This window comes from Acinonyx jubatus, chromosome A3 (genome assembly GCF_027475565.1).
Source record: "Acinonyx jubatus isolate Ajub_Pintada_27869175 chromosome A3, VMU_Ajub_asm_v1.0, whole genome shotgun sequence".
Classification (NCBI taxonomy): domain Eukaryota; kingdom Metazoa; phylum Chordata; class Mammalia; order Carnivora; family Felidae; genus Acinonyx; species Acinonyx jubatus.
The window spans coordinates 21,385,494-21,406,289 of record NC_069388.1 but is presented as its reverse complement, the minus strand read 5'-3'; the positions used below and the strand labels follow the sequence as shown (position 1 = coordinate 21,406,289).

Here is a 20,796-nt window from a genome sequence, read left to right as displayed (position 1 = left end):
ACGGTTTTTTTCCTACAGAGCGGGCAAGATGTCGTTAGCCCTTGGAAAGAAAGAAAATGGAGGTTGAGGTTGCTTGACTGTGATTTAACCGTTCCTAGAAATTTAGATCAGTTAGTTAAATCCTAGTAATACATTGGGTACGTTGTGCCTGTTGCTTATAGTAACATTAAGAGTTTACGTTCATGTAGTTGTAAAAGAGTTTTACCCACCTCATCTCTTTAGGTCATCTCTATGACCTTGAAAGATACAGGTAATGTTTCTGTCCCCCCTCCCTCCCTCCCTCCCTCCCTTCCTTCCTTCCTTCCTTCCTTCCTTCCTTCCTTCCTTCCTTCCTTTACATCTTTGCTGCCTGCTTGCTATGTGCCAGGCACTGGAGAATCAGAAGTGAACAAGTAGACATGGGCCATCGAAAGGGGTATTTGCCCTGGTTTAGGGTTGGAGAGATTGTCTGGGCCAGATCCTGCCAGACCTTCCTTATATGGGTCATGTGAAGGATTTAGGATTTTATTCAGAACACCAAATGGATGAATTCAAGAAAGACTTGAGTCAGTTGGACTTGGTGAGGATTTGAGGATTATATTCAGTAAAGTGACATCGCCATGTGGCTAGTAAGTAGCGAAGCTAGACTCTGAGTCCTGACTGAGCCGGGGCATGGACTTCAGTTTATACTATCTCTTTAAGCTGTAGATACCAGGATGGGGTGGGAGTCCGGTGGAGGCTCTCAAGGCCCAGGAGTCATTGATAACATCAAAGAAATGTGTCATGGCCAAAACAAATTTATAGGTATCTCTCAGTTAAAACCCAATATATGAAAATAGAAATTTAATAAAATAATATCTAACATCTTAGAGTATTTACACAATTATGGGGTGATTCAGTGCTTTCCAAAAGGGGACATTTCCAGCGCTTTAAAAAAAATTTTTTTTAATGTATATTTACTTTTGAGAAAGAGAAAGAAGAGGGGAGGGGGAGAGAGAGAGAGAGAGAGAGAGAGAGAGGGAGGGAGGACATGTGGGGGAGGGGCAGAGAGACAGGAAGAAGGAATCCCAAGGAGGCTCCACCTTATTAGTGCAGCACCCTACGCGGGGGCTCAAACTCACGAACCGACAGATGACCTGAGCTGCAATCAAGAGTTAGACGCTTAACCAACTGAGCCACCCCGGTGCCCCACCGGCTCTCTTAATAGCAGTTCCTTTATTGCTTTTAGGGGTGAGTTGTGGTCAGTGACCACAGAGCTGTGGAGCCAGCAGTCAGGAGGGTGTCAGAGAGACAGAATGCACTGCAGCATGTGACTTTAACCTCGGCAAGAAACTGAGGAGAAAACATTCCTGAAATTGTTGCAGACGTTTTTGGGGAAAATGATTCCGTTTTCAAAAATTCGTTTTATTTACCTTTGTAGTTATTATTTGAGTGTTTGAAATAAGAAAACTGTATGGTCTACTAGTTTTTTATGCTTCCCCTGAGTGAGGTTATTAAATTCTTGATGCTGTATCAGGCCTGCGAGTGCCTCTCTGATTTCCTTCTCAGCAGCCAGTAAGGAAGGACCAGAAACAGTGATGTGTAAGAGATGTAGAGCAGTGACTGCTGCTGGTCAACAACCATTCTTACAGTCTGGGCTGTACAGAACTAGGCGGTGAGCTGGACTTGGCCTGTGCACCGGAGTTTGCCGATCCCTGCTGTGGGGAAGATTGAGGTCCACTGTCACTGACTCAGGCTCTGACCTTGAACAAGTTCTTTTAAGCCTCCGAGCGTTATCTTATCTGTACAGCAGAGGAGAAGGATAGGTAAATATTAAATAAAACTCTCTAATGTTGTTGTTTATTCCATGCCATATAGTATGCTCAGGAAATCATTTGTTGAATGGGTTAGTGTCTAAAACCTTAAAACTGAGCTTCCTGAGCTGGATGTGAGACACACAGAGTGATACAAAGAAAGCGGCATGTGGTCCAGACCCTTAACCTTCTTTCCAGGGAGGGAGATGAAGTATGTACTAAGGGTTTAACCCAGAAAGGTGAGTGGCAGAATGGCATGGAAGAGCACGGAAAAGAAGTAGTGATTAGTAAATAAGAAATCCCTTTGGACTGAAATTGTTGCCGTTCGTTTCCTTTATACCAGGAGGAACCACTAGACGAAAGCTCAGTGAAGAAAATGATCCTTACATTTGAAAAAAGATCATACAAAAACCAAGAGTTGCGGATCAAGTTTCCAGATAACCCAGAGAAGTAAGGCTCTGTTTCGGTGATACCCTTTTTCCTCCTACGTGTTGTTTGTTGTTTTTGTTTTGCTTTTCATTTGTTTTGCCTGCTTTGGTTTTTGTGATTTGTGCCAGGAGTCCCAAGACACACGTTTGGGAAATCACTGGAAAGACTCCTAGGGCGCAGAGTCAGTGGTACTCAAGGGTACGTAGCAGGATCAGCAAGAAGGAAAGGCATACCAGGCCGAGTCTGGAGAATTCATGTGGAGCCTCCCTATATTTTCTCTCCGGGTTACATGCAGACATGTTCCTTTCTCCCAGCAGTGAAATGCATCAACCTGTGTGCTCTGCTTCTGTCCAGGGAAGCCCATCTGAGACTTAGAGTCTAGGATATTTGTTGCGGACAGGTTATGTAGGCCTTTGTCAGCAATGGCTGTCAAAATTCTACGCTCCCAGAAGGAAAGCACATGTTCAGTGCTCCAGGTGGACAAAACACCCTTTTCACTTAGGGAAGTTTTCAAAAGCCAAGCTCCCAGATACCAGCCCAGGACTAGACTCTTCCAAAAGTCAGTCCTGTTCTGTTAAACTCTTTTCTGCATTATTCTTCTCAGGATGCGAAGAAGACTGCTTATGCCCGTCATTAGTGATAGCTCTACTGTTGAGGACACGTCAAAGGCTTTGGGGTTAGACAGATATGGGCGTGACTCCCACATGACCTTGAATAAGTCACTTCTCCTTTCTTAGCCTCAGGCGTCTGATCTGTACAAGGAGGTAGTACCTCCTTCACAGAGCTGTTGTGAAGACACAGTGACAATAATGGCAAGTGTTTAGCTCAGTGCCTGGCACACAGTAAGTGCTCATGATGTGATCGTTCATGTGATTGTTCACTGTGTACTGTGAGGTGCTATAAGGAGGAATCCAATGTCTTTTAGTCCATCTTGACAAGTACTAGCATGGAAAGATCTCCTGTGATGTGACCAAGAAAATCAGGGTGTGGAATGTGTACGGTATGATTTAGGTAGGGAAAAAAAGTGAATTCTAACTAAAGGGATTTTCATATTTATACAGATTTTAATTCTAAATCTCTCCTCCCTCCCTGTCTCTCTGCCTCCCAGGACATACACTTTTAATGAATCTTAATAGGCCCAAGGCCCCTAGGCAATTAAGAGTTGACTAGTACAGTCTTTGTACTCAAGTTTATAGGTTAACAGGGAGACTAGCTATAAGTGCAGGGTAGAAGGAAATACACTTTAAAAGAGATACAAGCAGAGTGCTGTGGGAACATCCGGAAGAAAGAAAGTGAATACCAAGTTGGGGGCTGTTGAGGGCTTCACAGAAGAGGTGGTATTTGAGCTGGGCCTTGAAGAGTGATTTTTGCTTTCAGAGTCAGGAAAGAACTTGGACAGGCCTGCCAGTCAGGATGATTAGCATGAACAAAGAAGGGCACAGGGGTAGCAGAGGACACATCGTCCTCATGGCGGCCTAGTGAGGCTAACACGATTCATTACATTCTCTCTGTACTGCAGGTGAGGTACAGAGAGGAGAGCCTGGTTACCGCACCCAGGCCACAGCCCTCTTTGACAGGAGGAGTAGCTGCATCTGAGCTCAGCCTTCCCAGCACCCGAGTCCTGTCAGGTTCTGTGCTAACCTCCACCGCATGGTGGCACTTGTCATACTGCACGCTGTGCGTGTGTGTTTGATCATACAAGGAATACACAAACAGATTGTCGTTATAAAAAATGGCAACAGTATGTAAGAAAAGTAAAACATGAAAGTTCTCCTCCACTGCACTGACCCTCTTTCCATTCTGCTACCTAGACATGGTCTCTGTGAGTATCTTTTTAGATTGTTTTCTGTTCATAGATTTACATATGTAATGTTTTCCCTGCCTAAGTCATATTGTACATATCCTGAACCTTGATGTTTACAGGAGATCTTTCCATGTTAGTACATGCATGTTTACCTTCTGTTTTCTGACTGGCGCGTAGTATTTCATGGTGTGGAGATACTGTAGTTTATTTATTATTTTTCTTTGGATGGACACTTGGCTATTTCACGTACTGACTTTTATGAACAGTGCTGCAGTGAGCTTGCGGAGTCCCCGTGTCTTAGTGCACATTGTTTGTTTGGGGTGCATACCTGAGTGTGGAAGTCTCTGGTTGAGGGGATGTATTTTAAACTTTGATAGCTACGGATAGCCAAATTTGATAGCCAGATTCCCCACCGTGGCCTCTTACTGTCCCATTGGCAGGCCTCTTTCCCTAAATTCTTGCCCACAGTGAGTGTGCTCAGTCTCTAACATCTTTGAAATTTGTTTTATAGCTATTTCTTTACTTAGTGGTCTTCCTGCATTAGACTCTGTGTCTTGTTTCTCTGTGTCTCTTGTGTCTCTGTGTCTGTAGACTTTGTCTTGTTTGTCTCTGTCTGTAGTACCTAGCACAGCACCTGCCAGACTGTGTAGGTGCTCAGTGAACAGGAGGGATCTTCTGTAGTTGAGGTCATCCTTGTTAATTTCCCATCCTTGGAACCCAAGGAGACATTCTGAGGAAGCTGTGCTGTAGGCTGAGAACACTAGACATTTAAGAACCATGGTGCTTTTTGGAATGCCAGTGTTGCCTGTGTCCGCCCGGACGTATGCCTCTGTCAGTTCAGAGCAGTGAGTTTCTGCGGGTCGTTTCACCACCTACGTCTTAGGTACCACAAATGCTCCAGGGTTACAGTCTATACAGTGGTTTTAAGAAAATGTTATTTTCCTAAAAAACAACAGCAACAACCACAGTGTTTTCCGTTCACACAAATTTATACGCTATTTTTAGTTAAGTTGCAACATTCAAAAATTGACATTATGCCTAAAGAACATTTTTTTTTTTCATGTCCAAAAGCAGTTAGGAAACTACATTGTGTTTTAACCTTGAGTTCTTGAATTCTTACTGGTGCGGTGTCTTTTATAATTCTCTAGACCAGCAAGGTGCAATTAAGATGAAAATTGCTGGAGCGTACTTGAACGAAACTTTCCGGTTGAGATCAGAAACATTCACATTTATTTTCCCATATATGCAATTGTCATTTTGATTGCATACCCAAAAATGCCTCTCTTCATTTGGCTGCATTTCAGATTCAGTTGACAATTCTCCTTATGCAGTCTCTACACCGTGTGATCGTTCTCCCAAACATCACGTTGAGCAGAGTGTGCTGCTTCCCCAGTAAGTCCTTAGTAGTCCTTCTCTTCATTTTTGTAGGGGCAGAATTACTTAGTTTAGTGGTTATCAAGCTCTTTAGTCTCAGGACCCCTTTGCACTCTTAGATTATCGAGTGCCTCAAAGTGCTGATCTTAGGAAATTTTAGAATAATACAGGCACACATTTCATTAGCCATCAGGGCAATGATAGCATCAGGTGTTGTGTAGCATTTTGGAAAATTCCACCCTACACTCCTGAGAGAATGAGAGAGAAAAAGGCAAATAATGTTTTGGGTTTACTGTAAAAATAGTTTTGATCATAGAGACTCCTAAAGGGATCTCCAGCCACCTCCTACCTCACCCTGGACCCCAGGGCCACACTTTGAGAATTGCCGATTCATTTGGGTGGAAGAAACATTATGTTCCCTGTGCATCGATAGCTGGTCTTATGATTGTAGGAGGACTCCTTGGTTTCTCTTGCTTTTCTGGTATTTTTTTTTAACTTTGCTGGTCATCTGCTAATATTCATTCTTGTGGTTGAAGGAGAATGTCCTGCTGGTCTGAAGCAAATGTACACAGGCAGACTAGCAGAATATTCTTCATACCAGATGGAATCCACGACCCGCCTCAGCCTGGGTTACTATTTTAATATGTTACTCTATTGCTTTCCCATTGACCTCTAACTTGATCCTTTCTTCCAGCTCTGAGTCAGCTGTTGCCAAAGGTATACCTAATCCCTAGACAGTCAGTCCTCTACAAATATTATAGTGTGCGCTTTAAATGAGTAGGCCGATTCTTGGTCAGCAAAAAGAGAAGAACATTTTCTTTGTTACAGCAGAGCAGACTTGAGGGTGCCTAGATTTATTGAGCATCTGCTATGTGCCAGCTGTCGTTAGTCATATTATATTTATTATCTCTTTTAATCCTCACTATAATTTAGCTAGGAAGTTTAAGGGAGTTGAAGTTTAGAGATAGGCTACCTAATATTCTCTGCCTCCCTTGACCAGATTGGGGCCCTGTGCTCTGTGTTCCAGTGACAGTTCTCTTGGTCAGCACTGGACATCCTTACAAGGAATTGCATTGTATAGATTGTTTATATTTGTGGCTGGCTAGAAGCTCCATGGAGACAGCAGCTGGGATTGTTTTGTTATTTGTTACATCCTCAGGACCTAGCACAGTGACTGGTACCTAGTATATGCCCCACAAATGCTTGTTGACACACTGCTCTTGGTTACACGTCCTACAAATAGTGGGGCTGACCCAGGTCAGTCTCACTCCCAAGTGCAGGCATTTCCCACTCCAGGTCATTACTTAAGGAATACTGGACCCCAGTGACATTTCTGTGATGTTTCCCTACTCACAGTTGACTTTGACTTTTTGCTTGTTTTGTGTGTTTTGTTTTGATAAATTTATGACTTCCTAACTGAAAAATTTGGGGTTAAAAGTGCATATTGGGAGAAGTGCCTGGGTGGCTCAGTCAGTTAAGCGTCTGACTTTGCCTCAGGTTATGATCTCAGCACTCATGAGTTCAAGCCCTGCGTCGGGCTCCGCGCTGACAGGGCAGAGCCTGCTTGGGATTCCCTTCCCTTCCTCCCCTCCCTTACCCTCCCCTCCCCTCCCCTCTCATCACCTCCTCCCCCCTTCTCTAGGAGTATAGCTTAAGAAAAAAAAAAACAAAAACTGCATAATTGGAAGAATTTCCAAGTTGGAAGGGACTGAAAGTTGCAGCCCATTCTCTCTTCTTGATTTTTTTTCCCATATCATTCTTTATTAATTACCCCCAGTGACAAGGATCTGACTTTATAGAGACGCCTGACTTTACAAAGACATCATTTGGCAGCTGTGATTTCTAAGATTTCAGCTCAGAATGAAAAAGAATTTCAGCACATTCTCTTATGAGAGGATGTCTCGACTCCTTATAATCTTACCTGAATTAGTTTCCATAGCCCTCCTAAATAAAGCATGGTTCCCATAAGAGATGTCATGGACTTTAACGGTCATCTGATCTGCATGGTAACTCTTCTTCTTCTTTTTTTTTTTTTTTAAACATTTTTATTCATTTTTTGAGAGACAGAGAGAGAGCGCAAGCAAGGGAGGGGCAGAGAACGAGGGAGACACAGAACCTGAAGCAGGCTCTGAGCTGTCAGCACAGAGCCCGATGCGAGGCTCGAACCCATGAACTGCGAGATCATGACCTGAAGTCAGCCGCCTAACCGACTGAGCCACCCAGGTGCCCCTGCGTGGTAACTCCTGCAGTGTCTTCTTTTAAGCAGGCAAAAACCACAGCTGCATTGTGGCGGCCACTTTCGTCTGCTCCCTCCTTTGCCAGGCATCTGCTAAATTTCTGTAGCGGACCAGGGAGTGTGCCCGGCGCTGGGTGTCCGGAGATGAAGGAGGAGGAGTCTCTGTCCTGGCAGGACTCTCTCATGGTCTGACTTGTATCACGGTTACAGTGAACTGAAACCATCTTGTCCTTTCTACACATGTGCTCTTACTAAGCTGTATCTGTCTCACTGTGTGCATTTGTGTGGCTCTGTGGTTCAGTGCGGCGCTCTGTGTGGATCCTGGGTAATTTTCCTCCTGTAGGATTTGGCCCATCATTATTGCCTGTTAGGAACTTTTTGAATTGATTCTGTCGTCTGCCGTGTTCCTTGTCTCCATAAGCTTTGCGTTACATGACATTTGTTAAGTTTGTTGTTTATGTATCTTCACCACCAAGTTGTTCCTCAAAAACAAGCCTAAGGAGGGAGCGGAGCCCTGCAGGATACCCCCGGAGGCTTGTCTCCAGGCTGACATTCATTCACTGATTATCCCCCAGGTCCCCAAATCATTTCCTTGTACTCCACATGACGTTGTTTAGTACTGTTTAGTGCCCTTGCCAGTTCTTCCCAGTAAAAATCTTTTGTCACATTACTCCCTACAAATTAGATTTTTTAAAAGCACGCATGTAAGGCCTGTAAGCCTGAGAGGTTTGATGAGCCTGTTAGGTTCAGAGATGATACAGATCTACTGCCCACTGTCTGGATTCTGCACCAGCTCTCCCACATCGTGATTCTCACTTGGCTTCCACACGCTAGGTGATAGGGAACCTGGTGACCTGGAAGGGTAATCTGTGCTTGTAAGCACAGTGGAGGGAGCCTTAAAAAAAGTGGTATGGGGGAGAATCTTGAGAAAAATAATTTTGAAATTGGAATAATAAGCAGGTTGAGAATAGACAAGGAAGTGTTGGAAAAGAAGAAAAACAGAATATTTTGCGGGAACAGAGAAAAATAGACTGTAATAATGTGGAAGTGTGGTCCTTCCTGGCTCAGGAATTTGTAAACCAGTCTCTGAGATGGAGTGAAAAGCCCATAAAAAGATTAGAGGACACATTAAAATTTAGTGCATGGTAAAGGTGGCATTTCTTCAGATCTGTGGAAAAAGGATAGATTATGGCATTGGGACGACCGGCCAAACACTAGCAGTAGATAAAGTTAGATCTTTGCTCCATATCATATGCTAAAGTGTATCTCGGAATTATTTACTCCTAAACACTTAAATATGTACAAACATAAAAGCAGTATATCATAAAATATATTCGATCTTAGCATAGGGGAAAAACCTTGCTCAGGCTACATGTGAAATAGAGTTCATAAAGGCAAAGATTTGATGACTTAGACTTTTAAAAACTTAAAAAAAAGTTTGTTTTTTAATGTTTGTTTATTTTTGAGAGAGAGAGAGAGAGAGAGCACCAGCTGGGGAGGGGCAGAAAGAGGGAGATACAGAATCCGAAGCGGGCTGCAGGCGCCGGGCTGTGAGCCGTCAGCCCAGAGCCTGATGCGGGGGCTCGAACTCCTGAACCATGAGAGCATGACCTGAGCTGAAGTTGGATGCTTAACCGACTGAACCACTCAGGCACCCCTAAAAACTTTTATTTTAAAAAGCACAATATACAAATCAAAGGGCAAATATCTTTCTCTGGTTTGTTTTTTTTTTGCAACATATAGCAGAGGTTAATTTCCTTAATATAGAGTGCTTACAAATCGACAAATTAGATGAACACCCTGATATAAAAATGATCAAAGAAGAAACACAACCAGTAAACATTAACAAAAATTGAACTGTCTTAGTATCAGAAATGCAAAGTAAAAAATAAGTTATATTTCTCATCTCCAATTGGAGGAGATTTTAAGTAATACCGGTTTTGAGGAGGGTGGGGGGAACAGGCAATTCACACACTGTTGGTACCTTTCCAGCGGGCTGTAGCAAAATCTGTTAAGTTATGCACACTTTCTGACTGGGCACCTTCCTGGGAATTTACCCTAACGCAGTAATTATGAATACATGCATCCTAGTGTCATTTGTTGTAAGGGAAAAGATTGGAAACGACCTGAATGTCTGACAAAGGGGGATTGGTAAAATAAATGATGATAGATCCATGCAAGGGAATACCATGTAGCTTTTTCTAAAAGGTATTATTTAGATTAGGAATTTCAGATGGCTTCATCTCCTACCCCCACACTGGGATTGATTGCTGGTCTCTTTTTGGAGCGCTCTGTTGAGAAGGATTCTGAAGTCATGTCTGGGCTCAGCAGGGAAGAGTGCTGGGCTCAGAGATGGATTTTGCCACGGGAGAAGGACTGACAGCAGCATCAGATACTGGCTTTTCCTGGTGTAGAAGAATGTTTCATAAGGGAAATTGTTCAGCCCATGTTAACAACAACCGCAAAAATTGAGTATAGAACCATATACTATGTGAGCTGCTTTCGGGGAGGAAAAGGCTGGGAGTTAAGAAAAATTGCTTAAACCTACCAGAGTATTAGCAGTGGTTATTTCTGGTCAGTAAGATAATGGGCGATGTCTGTTTACCTTTTGAAAGCTTATCTTTCTTTTCCCAGTTTTTTATAAAAAGTGTTTTATAATTAGAAAATATATCTATAAATGTTATGAATAAAAAAAGTAATGGGAAAAAACAATGGTAAGGGATATTGTCTGAAATACAGGCATGTTTTAAAGAACTATAGTCTCCAGATTTTGTTCCTCACAGAGTCCAGATTTCTGGAGAGGTAGTGTGAGCCCAGCCACGCAGGCATCTGAATGAGGCCTATATGACTTCAAAAGTCCCGGCTTATGTTCCTTTTCTTTATGGCCTCATTTTAATTAAGCAGTCGTCGGTGGATATGTAGAGACAAAAGATGAAATTCTAGAAGGGCAGATAGACATATTAATAATAGTAGTATCAGGAAAAGAACAAATGAGAGGAAACGTAGAGTGCTTTTTATATGTCAGGCACTTTTTCTTAAGTGTTTAGAAAAATTTTTTTAACGTGTATTTATTTTTGAGAGAGAGTGAAAGAGAGCATGAGCCAGGGAGGGGCAGGGAGAGAGGGAGACACAGAATGAGAAGCAGGCTCCAGGCTCCGAGCTGTCAGCACAGAGCCTGACACGGGGCTCGAACCCACGAACTGTGAGATCATGACCTGAGCTGAAGTCAGACGCTTAACTGACTGAGCCATCCAGGCGCCTCTTAAGTGTTTTATATGTGCTTATTCATTGACTCGTTACAGGAACCCTTTCGTTCCTACAGGAACAATAGGTAACTATCATCTTATTTACAGATGAGAAACGGAGGCACAGAGAAGTGAAGTAAGCGGCTAACTCAGGTTCAGACCCAGGCAATCTGGCTCCAGAGTCTGGAGCTGCTGCCCCTCAGTTACTCTCAGTCAGGTGTTGTTCAGCTGCTTTACATGGATTGGCTCCCTTCCTCCTCGGAACAAAGCTTCCTATCTTGTTCATCAAAGGCTTAGTGGGCATTTCTTATATGTCAAACACTAAGGGAAGGCAGGGAGAGGCAAATGCAGAGAAGTTTTGTACTTAGCGCCTGGGCATAGGTTTGTTGAAAGGTTCAGGTGTGAAAATGTGAATGATGTATCATGCTGCATAAGGTGTGGTGGTGATTACAGATGCCAGAGACTAGATCTGCTTTACTTTTGGGTCTGCCCCCTAGTCGGCTCACTGAAGGACTGAAGGGAGGGGGTTTGGAGGAAGGGAGGGTATTTTTGGATGGCAGCAGAATCTCGGTATCTTCCTGTGGGGAAGGGGAATAATTGGCCCTTGATCTGAAGTGGCGGGTAAGAGAAACTTTTTCCAGATTAGTAGGATAACTGTGTCAGGGTAGCATAGTGGATTGCCACACCGAGTGGTGACGGTAGCTCATCCACAGCTCGTCTGCTGGTGGGCAGATCACTTAATGCTACAGAATGCTTCAGGAGCCTCTAAAAGGCAACTTGTGACTACAAGAATAAGGGGAACCCTGTAATGAGATCTGAATCCAAGATTGATTTTTGTAATGAGGAAATCGATTTCTCCAGGAAATTGTGTGACAGTATGATGTTTGGATGAGTGTACTTCCTGGTTGGTCTGTTGCAGACACTTTGACAGATTGTCTCTCTGTCTGGATTATGTTGTTCTTTGCTCCTCCCTGCTTTCCTTTCACTGATGCTGTCTTGTTTTCCTCTCCTAGGTTTATGGAATCCGAGCTGGACCTAAATGACATCATTCAGGAGATGCACGTGGTGGCCACCATGCCGGACCTGTACCACCTGCTGGTGGAGCTGAATGCTGTGCAGTCTCTTCTTGGGTTACTTGGACACGATAATACAGATATCCTTTCAGATCTGTCCTCAGTAGGAAGGCTGACATGGTGGGGGAATGCTGTTTACTCTCTTCTGTCTGTCTCTGCTGATGCCTCCTGTCACGTCTGGTGTTCTGTTTTCATTCTAATTACCTCTGGTCTTGAAACACGCTGCTCTTTACTCATTTGAAAACCTGTTTTTTTATCTACGAATACATCTTGGGCAGTCCTTAATTGTCCTGTTTTCTCTTGTTAGTGCTGGAATTCATCATGATGTATCTATTCATACCTTAATAGCATTAATTTCTCAGGATCTTGATTTCCAGGCCCATGATAGTGGCAAGGCCGGATAGGACCTGAATCTGTTGATCTAGACATCATTCTGCTAACAGGCGGCCCAGCGGATTTGAGACCAGAGGAGGCAGTGAACCGTGGTAGAAAGCACATTGGAATGTCTAGGAAGACAGGGATTTTAATCTCTTTTGTCCACTGCTGCAACCCCTATTCCTTAAAACAGGCTCAGTGCACAGAAACATTTACTGTTTGCTGAATGAGCATTAGATCCGAACAGATGATCCAGGTTTGGCTCCCAGCTTCATTTCTTGTGTGAAATTTGATGCCCCCGCAGCCCTCACTATTGGCACCTGCAGAAGTGGAGTTAATAACTTTTGCCTTGCAGTGTTACTGAGAGTACTAAAGGAGACGATGTTAAGGGCTAAGCAGTTTCTGATACACAGTAGGCACTTACTAGATGTTACTTTTAACTGACTCTGAACCGTGACTTCCAAAACCATCTTATACTTTGTCTTTGCTCTCAGATGTGCAGCAGCTTTCTGCAGTCGGTTTTTGATGTGCCTGTGGTCGGGCACATGTTCATTAAAGTAAATTCTCTTCCAATAGTTGTTCTGTTTGAATCCAGATTTCCGAAGGTATGAGACAAATGTAGTTAGTCTGCCTGAGTGATAGTCACGGGGAATCTGCTGCTGCTTCATGTTATTTTCATCTTTCTGGTAATCTCTCTCCTGAGAGCATGTCTGACTAGGTTCTTTCCTGCCTGATATTTCTCATAGAAATAAATCAGGGAATAATTTTAATGCAGGCTTCTTGAAGGGTGATCTTAAACCATTTCTGATACTTCATGTTAGGTTTGAGAGTATTAAGAATCACTCCGTAAGTCCTCACATTGATGAGTGGGTTCCCCAGGGTTTTCTGCTGAATTGTGGGTTGTACGAGAACCCTGGTCAATTAGTGTGTTTCTGGGTAAGCTGAGTATAGGGTCTCATGAAGTCATTTGGTAGACATGCTTTGAGTGTTTTATTACATACCAGGCACTGTACTAGACTCTGAGGAACAGTGGACTATACTGGATTATCAAGCAGCATCAGGCAAGAAACACATATTTGGGTATCGACCATCTGATCGGTCCCATTCAAGGTACTAACTAGTCCTCACAGTGTCGGTAAGGGAGAGTTCTAGTTGTGACTTCACATCTTAACTCACCTACAGAATGGTAGATTTTCTGAATCTAAACAGACCTTAGAGATGACTTAACCCAGTGCCTTCTTTATTTCTTTAGTGACGCATCTGAGGTCCAAATGTCGGACAGCCAACTGTTGAGGCTGAGGCTGGCACTCTAGGCCCCTGATTGATGTCCAGCCCAGTGCGGTCTCCAGCGCCCTTTGAGTCCTCTCCTCATACGACTTGCCACGTCCCCGACGGCCTCGCCCAGTCGTCTGCTCCCTTGTGTGTTCACACACGCAGCACCAAGTTTGTCTCTGCAGACACGGCCCTCATTCTTTTTTCTATCCCTGCTAAGTCTAATAGTAGCAGCCTTCCGAAGATGCTGACACTTTGCTGATTCACCAGGCTGGTTCCTGCTGGGGAGAAGACTGACGCGAGAGCGCTGTTCGACATCGGCATACTTGGGAAAGGCAAGGGCACAGATGTTCCAAGTTGTTAAGTTCTGGTCTTTAAAAAGGAAAAAAACAAGTCCCCCTATAATAACTTTGACAGACTGCCACTTCCCTCCTGTTTTCTTGAGAGCCAGGCTGCATTTTTCCCCCTCTAGTATGCCAGCCTTCACCCTACTGCCCTAATGATATTTTTTTAAATCTGATTTTTAATTATGCCCTACATCAAATTTAAAGTGCATTTGAAATTTTTTTAATTACCTAATTTTAATTAGCTAAAGCAATTAGGGGAAATGTCATCCTCCTCAAAGTACAGTTTTTCTTGAAAGTGGTTTCAGGAAAGGGTAGGCCCTCTTGACTTGGAACTGATGCATCCTCTCCCGTTTCGGGACGGTGGTCTCCCCATAGCCTTGCACCCTGCGTCTTGTCTTACCTGTGGTCTAGAATGGAGATTTTTCTTCAGGAGACGCTTGTTAACAATTTACTGTTGTACAGCTGTAACTGCCCGAAACACCGTACCGTGAATGAACAATTTCATGGCAGTCATGACTTAGATTTTTCATCTTTTTTAACTCTTCATTTATCAACCAAGACCATACGTGGCTGGTCATGCCCCCCACAAGCTCAGGTCATCTTTGCCTTTGTCCTTCTCTGAGAAAACATAAACTATAGGGATTTTAATTGGATCAGAGGCTGGTTTGTTGTAACCTTAAGAGCAGAGGATGTGAGACGACAGCTTGTGCCTCGTGCTTTCAACCGTGAGAGGCAGCTTCAGAGTTTATTCTGGCGCTCTGCATCGCTGCTGCTGGTGAGGGCTTGTCAGCGCTTCTGGGCCCCGTCTCTACCCCCGCCCCCCCCCCCCCCCCAGAGGCTGGAGCCCAGTTGGCCGCGAGTGGAATTCTGGCCTGTGAAGAGCACCTCTGGGGACGAGGGGCTGAGAGGGAGGGGCATACCTCTCACACAGCTTTGGAGAGTCACTCTGACTGTGTTAGAAGGGAAGGCAAGGTGGGATCCATCAGCTACAGCCTTTTAGAATTACTGCTTTTTCCTTTGAAGTAAGTCATTTAAATATGTTTAGAGCCCCTTTTTTGTGAACCTTTTGGAGTTTCTACAGAATCATAAAATCAAAGTTACATTTAAAGATATTTTCTTAAGGTACTGCTAAACAAACAGTTTTTGTGGCCCAGTGTAAGCCATATTTACTCATTTTGCCTAAAGGAACAAGGAAGAATGAAACAAGGGGAAGATAAAAACCCCAGATGATGGTTCATCACCCCTTTTACCACCACCAACAAAAAAATAAATCACCACAGCCCAACATCCATAAGTATCCTATTTTTGTATGTCTTTAGCTGCATTCTCAGTTTGAGTGACAACTCAGGGCAATCCTTTCTAAAGTCCTTATGGTAGATCACGGCATTTACTGGGTTTCTCTTCTTTGTGATAAGCCCTATTGGGTGCTGTTGGGGAAGCAAGAAATAATAACTCCAGTCGATAGCAAAACACTTACTTACAAGTTACTTACTATGCACGGTAAGTGCCCTTGGAGTATTGTGCTCAGGAAATGCCATTGGAGTTCTGAGGTATGAGTCACTTCTGGCTTGGGGGTGATTAGGGAATTGGGTATTGGAGATGGGTAAGCTTTTGACAGATGTGGAGATTAGAGTGTGTTTCAAGTTTATTTTCATGGTCTGTATCTTGGCAGTGGAAATTGCCATGCCTCACATGCTGGGAGCTGACATGCTCCTGTAGTCACTAGAAACTTACCAGGACATCAGGCTCATGATTCCCCTTCCCCTCCCACCTCCCCCCCACAAAAAAAATCACCACTACTGCTTCCCTGGTAAGTGCTCTATTCTTTTATATATATATGTATGTGTGTATATATATATATATATACACACACACACATATATGTATATATGTATGTATATATATATATGATGTGTAAGTTATATATAAATTATATAAACATGTTATATATTTATATTATTTTTATAATATTTATATGTAATATATATGTTTTGTATATTATATACAAATATATAAATTATATTTAAATTGTATTTATATTATATATAAATTATATATAAGTTACATAAATATATAATTGTATATTTATTATATAATTGTATATTTATATAACATATATAATTTATATATATACACATATATATATGTGTGTGTGTGTGTGTGTGTGTGTGTGTGTATATATATATATATATATATATGTATGTATTGAATAAACCACATTTATCCAAAGTCTGCTTTCAGACTTTGGTGATTCAGAAAAATGTGGCCTCATTGTAATGTTAATTTCAGGCATCATTACAGTGAGCTGCATGCTAATATGCAGGAAGGGAGAGATTTGTTAGTTATAGAGGAGATTTTTGGTGCTGATGGGACAGCTTGTTTTTTTTTTTTTTTTGGTCTGGGATAATTTTAGGGAGTGGTCGTTAGCACTATTCTTCCCTAAATTACTGCTTAGTTTTCTTAGACTCTATAAAGCCAGGAAGACCTGGAAAGTTGTCCCGTTGGGTTTTGTGAGAAATTACTGTGGGAACTGGAAAATAAAGAGCAGAGGTTTTTTTAGACCAGCAGGGATCAGTTGAATTTGAGCAGTTTGGGTCTGAGAAAGCTAGAGTGGAGCAAACTGAGTGCAGCATCCCATATTATCCTGGAGGGTGTGTGCAGTAGTCAGGGGGGCTCTGCGTCAGAGTCCCCATGTTCCTGAGCAGGACTAGGGCTGGGAAGGGTCTGAGCCTCCTCGGGGCTTTCTTCTAATTGGACTGGGAGGGAGTCGGCTGTTGCTCCAGAGCTTTCCTGCAAACGCTGTCTAACAAGACATGCGTCTCTTGAGCTCTTGTTTTGCTGGAAGCTATTCTCATCTTGATATTTCCAGAATCAAAACTACCCTGAAAGGAAGGTACTTCTTTTTCTCATCAGTAGGCTGACATGTCTGATAATCTGCACTGATAAACCTCCCATATTTAAAGCCATTTAAATATGCTCTGAAGAAAGTCAGGTTACGTTAAAAGTGCCAAAGTGGCAATTTAGGAAAAGGACCTCTTAATGTAACCTTTGATCTTGTTTATGAGTTTAGGTGAATATCTTGCCCCCGGAAGATGTGGGTGGTGGTAGCCTGCTTTGGGCATCTCCCCTGTGGCATAATAGTGCCCATTAGCATTTAGTAGGTCCTTAGTGCATCTTGAATGAGTGCATTTTCACCCTCATATTAGTTTGATCTAGGACTGGGAGAGAATTAAGAGTACAGGTTTATTCTAGGTCGTTCTGTGCCAACTGTTTTAAAAGGAGAAAAAGACCATTTTGTCTGTGTTTTGAAACTCATCTGCATTAATTGAGCCATATCTCACTGTCCTAGTCTAGGAACAAAAGAAAAAAATTTTTTTATGAAAACCCACGTTTGTTGCATTAAATCAATTATATACTCTGAATCTATACTGTACTGGTTCATTTTTCTTAAGGAATCCTTTATGAAATGACTTTTTAAAAAAAAACCATCTGCTTACTACCATCTTGTTCTAACCTTTTTTTTTTTTTAATAAATTTTCTCCTTATGGACCTGTCTCATTGGAGATTAATGAGATTAATGCTCAGTTTCTGTACCAAAACTACATGGATCGTGCCAAAAAAAAACAAAAACAAAAAAAAAAAAAACCAACCAGACGTAAATACCCCTCTTTTTCCAAGAGCTGCTGTATTGTGGACCATTTTGTGCCCAGCTGGCCTTTTCTATGTCACCTCTTATTACTCTAGCTTACTGCCCCAGTAGTGGACAGGTACAGAGGGAGTGTGTGGGGTGGCCTTTCTACTCGACATGACAAAATAGGCTATCAAAAACTGTGTTTTAGTAATTCACAGAGAGACAGGCTCTCTGTTTTCCTATTATACTTGGACGGGAGAGCCTTTTACCTTGTGAAATGAAATTGTAACTACAGTGGAAAAACCTATCACCCATGCCCAGAGTCGGCCTGTGAAGAAATGCTGGATGGGCGGCAGACCACGCTGCATTTTCTCATCCAAATTGAGAGTCTGCCTGCCTGTCTTTAGTTCGGGTTTTTATTCCACTTTCAGTCTTCAGATGACCTCTGTCTTCCGGGTCATACTACATTACCCGGGAGGTGATGATTACAATTACGGACTCATTACTGCCTTGCTGAAATGTTCTTTGGTGAAAGTTAGGAATTTACGTAAAATCAGTTAGTGGTGGAATTGATGAGATGTTTACCAGACCTGGTAGCTGGTAACTGGTTTTGTTTGACTTCTCAGCTGAGGCAGGAGAGTAGGCAGGGAAATAACTACTGGAACATTTTTAGAAACGACTTTTCTTGATAAAAGTTAGACATTTATCCTGTCCTATATAAAACCACCACCATTGTCAATTTTTTTTTTCCTTTTTAAGAAGAGTTCTTAGGCTTAACGTGACACAGTTGTGAGCATGGTATTAAGACTAATCAAAGAAAAATATGATACCTGGCCCATAAGACCTTAGAGGCTGAAAAAGGACTTGATCAATCTGAATGTCTGTGGCACAGCCAAAATATAAAATTAGATCTTCCAACCCATTGTGACCCAGAAAGGGAGACCATGCTGTTGTTAGCTTACGTTTTAGATTTTCGAGGCTTTGGGGAAGAGTGAAGGCAACAGTGAGGGCTTTGGCTATTCTGTGGGAAGACTTGACTAACAGTCTTTCTTATAAAATGCTTTCATATTTTCTTAGTACTTTGATTTCCTTGGCCTTCGATGTACATGCCCTAATTTGTTCCTTCTAGCTACTCAGAGAGATGGGCTGGGCAGAGACCATTTGCCACCATTTGACAGGCGAGGAAACTAAGCTGTAGGGAAGTAAAGGGGTTTGAACAAGATTACATGGCTAGTGATAGTTTGGGGGTAATTCAGTTCACTGAAGATGTGAACCAAAGATGAATATGACATGACCCCGTCCTCGTGTTTGCTCTGACTCTTCATCATTGTTCTTTTCACATGTCCCCCACCTGTCTCTTGAGGCTCTTGTTTAATTAACAGTCATCGCATACTAGTTAATAATTACTTAGTTATGCATGGTGTTATTCAAGGGATACAGTGATAGTACTTGCTACATGCCTGATTTATATTCTTTATTTTGTTGTTATTGTTGTTGTTGTTTTGCCCGATTCATATTCCTGTCCTATAGGTGTCTGACTCTACATTGGGTGGATGGATGGATGGATGAGTAGATAGATAGACAGATAGATCAGATGTCATGCATATTAAATTAGCATGTGAATAGATAATACAATTTTTACATCGCATATGTAAGAACTTTTCAAGAGAATATATTTGGGAGTTTCTTAGATGAGGAGGATGAGCGGGGAGTTTTCAGCATCTTATTTTTTTCCTGAGACTTTTAATAATTTTTGTTGGAGATACGTGACAGTGTCATTACAGTAGGATCAATAGCTAGAATTTACCAGAACTTAGCCCCGTTTAAACCTGGCATGTGTTCCCCTGTGCCGTGTTATGAAGTGTGGTGGCAAAAGCATCATTTTTGGAATCAGATGAACCTAACCTTCTCCCTTAATGTTGCAGTGACCTTTAGCTAAGGTCCTTAACCACTTTGAGCTTTAGCTTTCTTGTCTGTAAAACGGGGATGTCACGCTTATAATGCTGTTGTGAGGATTCGGTAGCCCAGCGCTTAGCATAATGATGACTCTCAGACACGGTGGCTGTGACGGTGGTGGCTACCGCAGTCTTTACCACTAATTCCTCCTAGTCAGGGGTGGCCCCGGGGTTTCTAGGGTTAATTCGGTAGCCAGGTTTTGCTTTTTAAAATTACTGCAGACAACTTCCGTATTTTGGTTTACTGTATGTCAAGTTTGATAACGTGGTCTTCTGTGTCAACCACATTCTGGTTACTTTGTTGATGAAGACGAGACACATCAAGGAGTTTTGTCCAAAGACCTTTAAGCTCTGACGCATATTAAGTTTCATAGCACTCTGGTGTTTGGGGTAAATATCACTTTAAAGAGTGGAGGAAGAAGACGACACAGCTTAATTACTTACGTGTGATGGTCTCCTGGTCCGTTATACATGAATAAGACAAACCTCCCAATAGCTTTTCTTTCCGCAAAAGATGTTCATAAAATGCCTGGAACTTCAGTGGGCGGTCAGCAAGTGTTATCCTTCTTGTTACCATGTCCTGTATCTTTCCTTTTATTTTTTTCTTACCAGTTCTAGTGAAACTGCCCTGATGCTGACCTTGTCTTGCCCTGGACTGTTGTGTGTGGAATCTTCTCCTCCATACCTGGCTCCCCACCCAACCCTCACCCTCTAGCTCTCTGCTCATCCTGCTTTCCATTTGCCCATCCCCGCGCCCGGCACTCAGTGCTTTAGTGCACTGCACCCTGCACGCGGCTATTAGGTTATTCTTTCAAAATATTATTTGCATATAATTCTAGCTCTGACTTTCTCTTTCCTCTCCCCTCTCTTCTGTCCTCCCCTCCCTTCCCTGATGCTCTTTCTTGTCCTCTTCATGTGCCTTTGTATATTCCAGTCTCTTGGCTTTTACTTCTGTGGCTCTGCTTTCTGGCCCCTCTGCCCTCATCGTTTTTAGTTACTGTTTTCTGACCAGTCTTCTTCTAGCAGATCATTCCTGATTTCCGAGTTGATTGGCCCCCTTTTCAGGACGTCTGTATTTTATTTGTTACACGTTGGCAGTTGCCTGTGGTGTATAATTTTCTAAATGTCTCTGATTATTGAACTTCCTCTTTTTGTAGAGGGGGGAACTGAGGCCAAGAATGAAAAACAGATTTGCCTTTGTCACCATCACAGTGCTTTCTTCACCACAGAAACGTAGGTCGTCTGTGTGTATGTGTGAGAGAGTTTCCAGGGTGAGGGAAGGG

General features: G+C 42.6%; 1 protein-coding gene across 3 annotated transcripts in view; it reads left to right on the top strand.

Annotated features, from left to right (window-relative positions):
• The window catches only part of CTNNBL1 (catenin beta like 1), a 160,224-nt gene that overhangs the window by 32,335 nt on the left and 107,093 nt on the right, over positions 1–20,796 (top strand). For all 3 annotated transcript variants that reach the window (XM_053199983.1, XM_053199981.1, XM_053199982.1), the window contains exons 3-4: positions 2,116–2,222; positions 11,874–12,015. In XM_053199983.1, the coding sequence (XP_053055958.1) occupies positions 2,116–2,222; positions 11,874–12,015 (249 nt within the window). The remainder of the gene's footprint in view (positions 1–2,115; positions 2,223–11,873; positions 12,016–20,796) is intronic.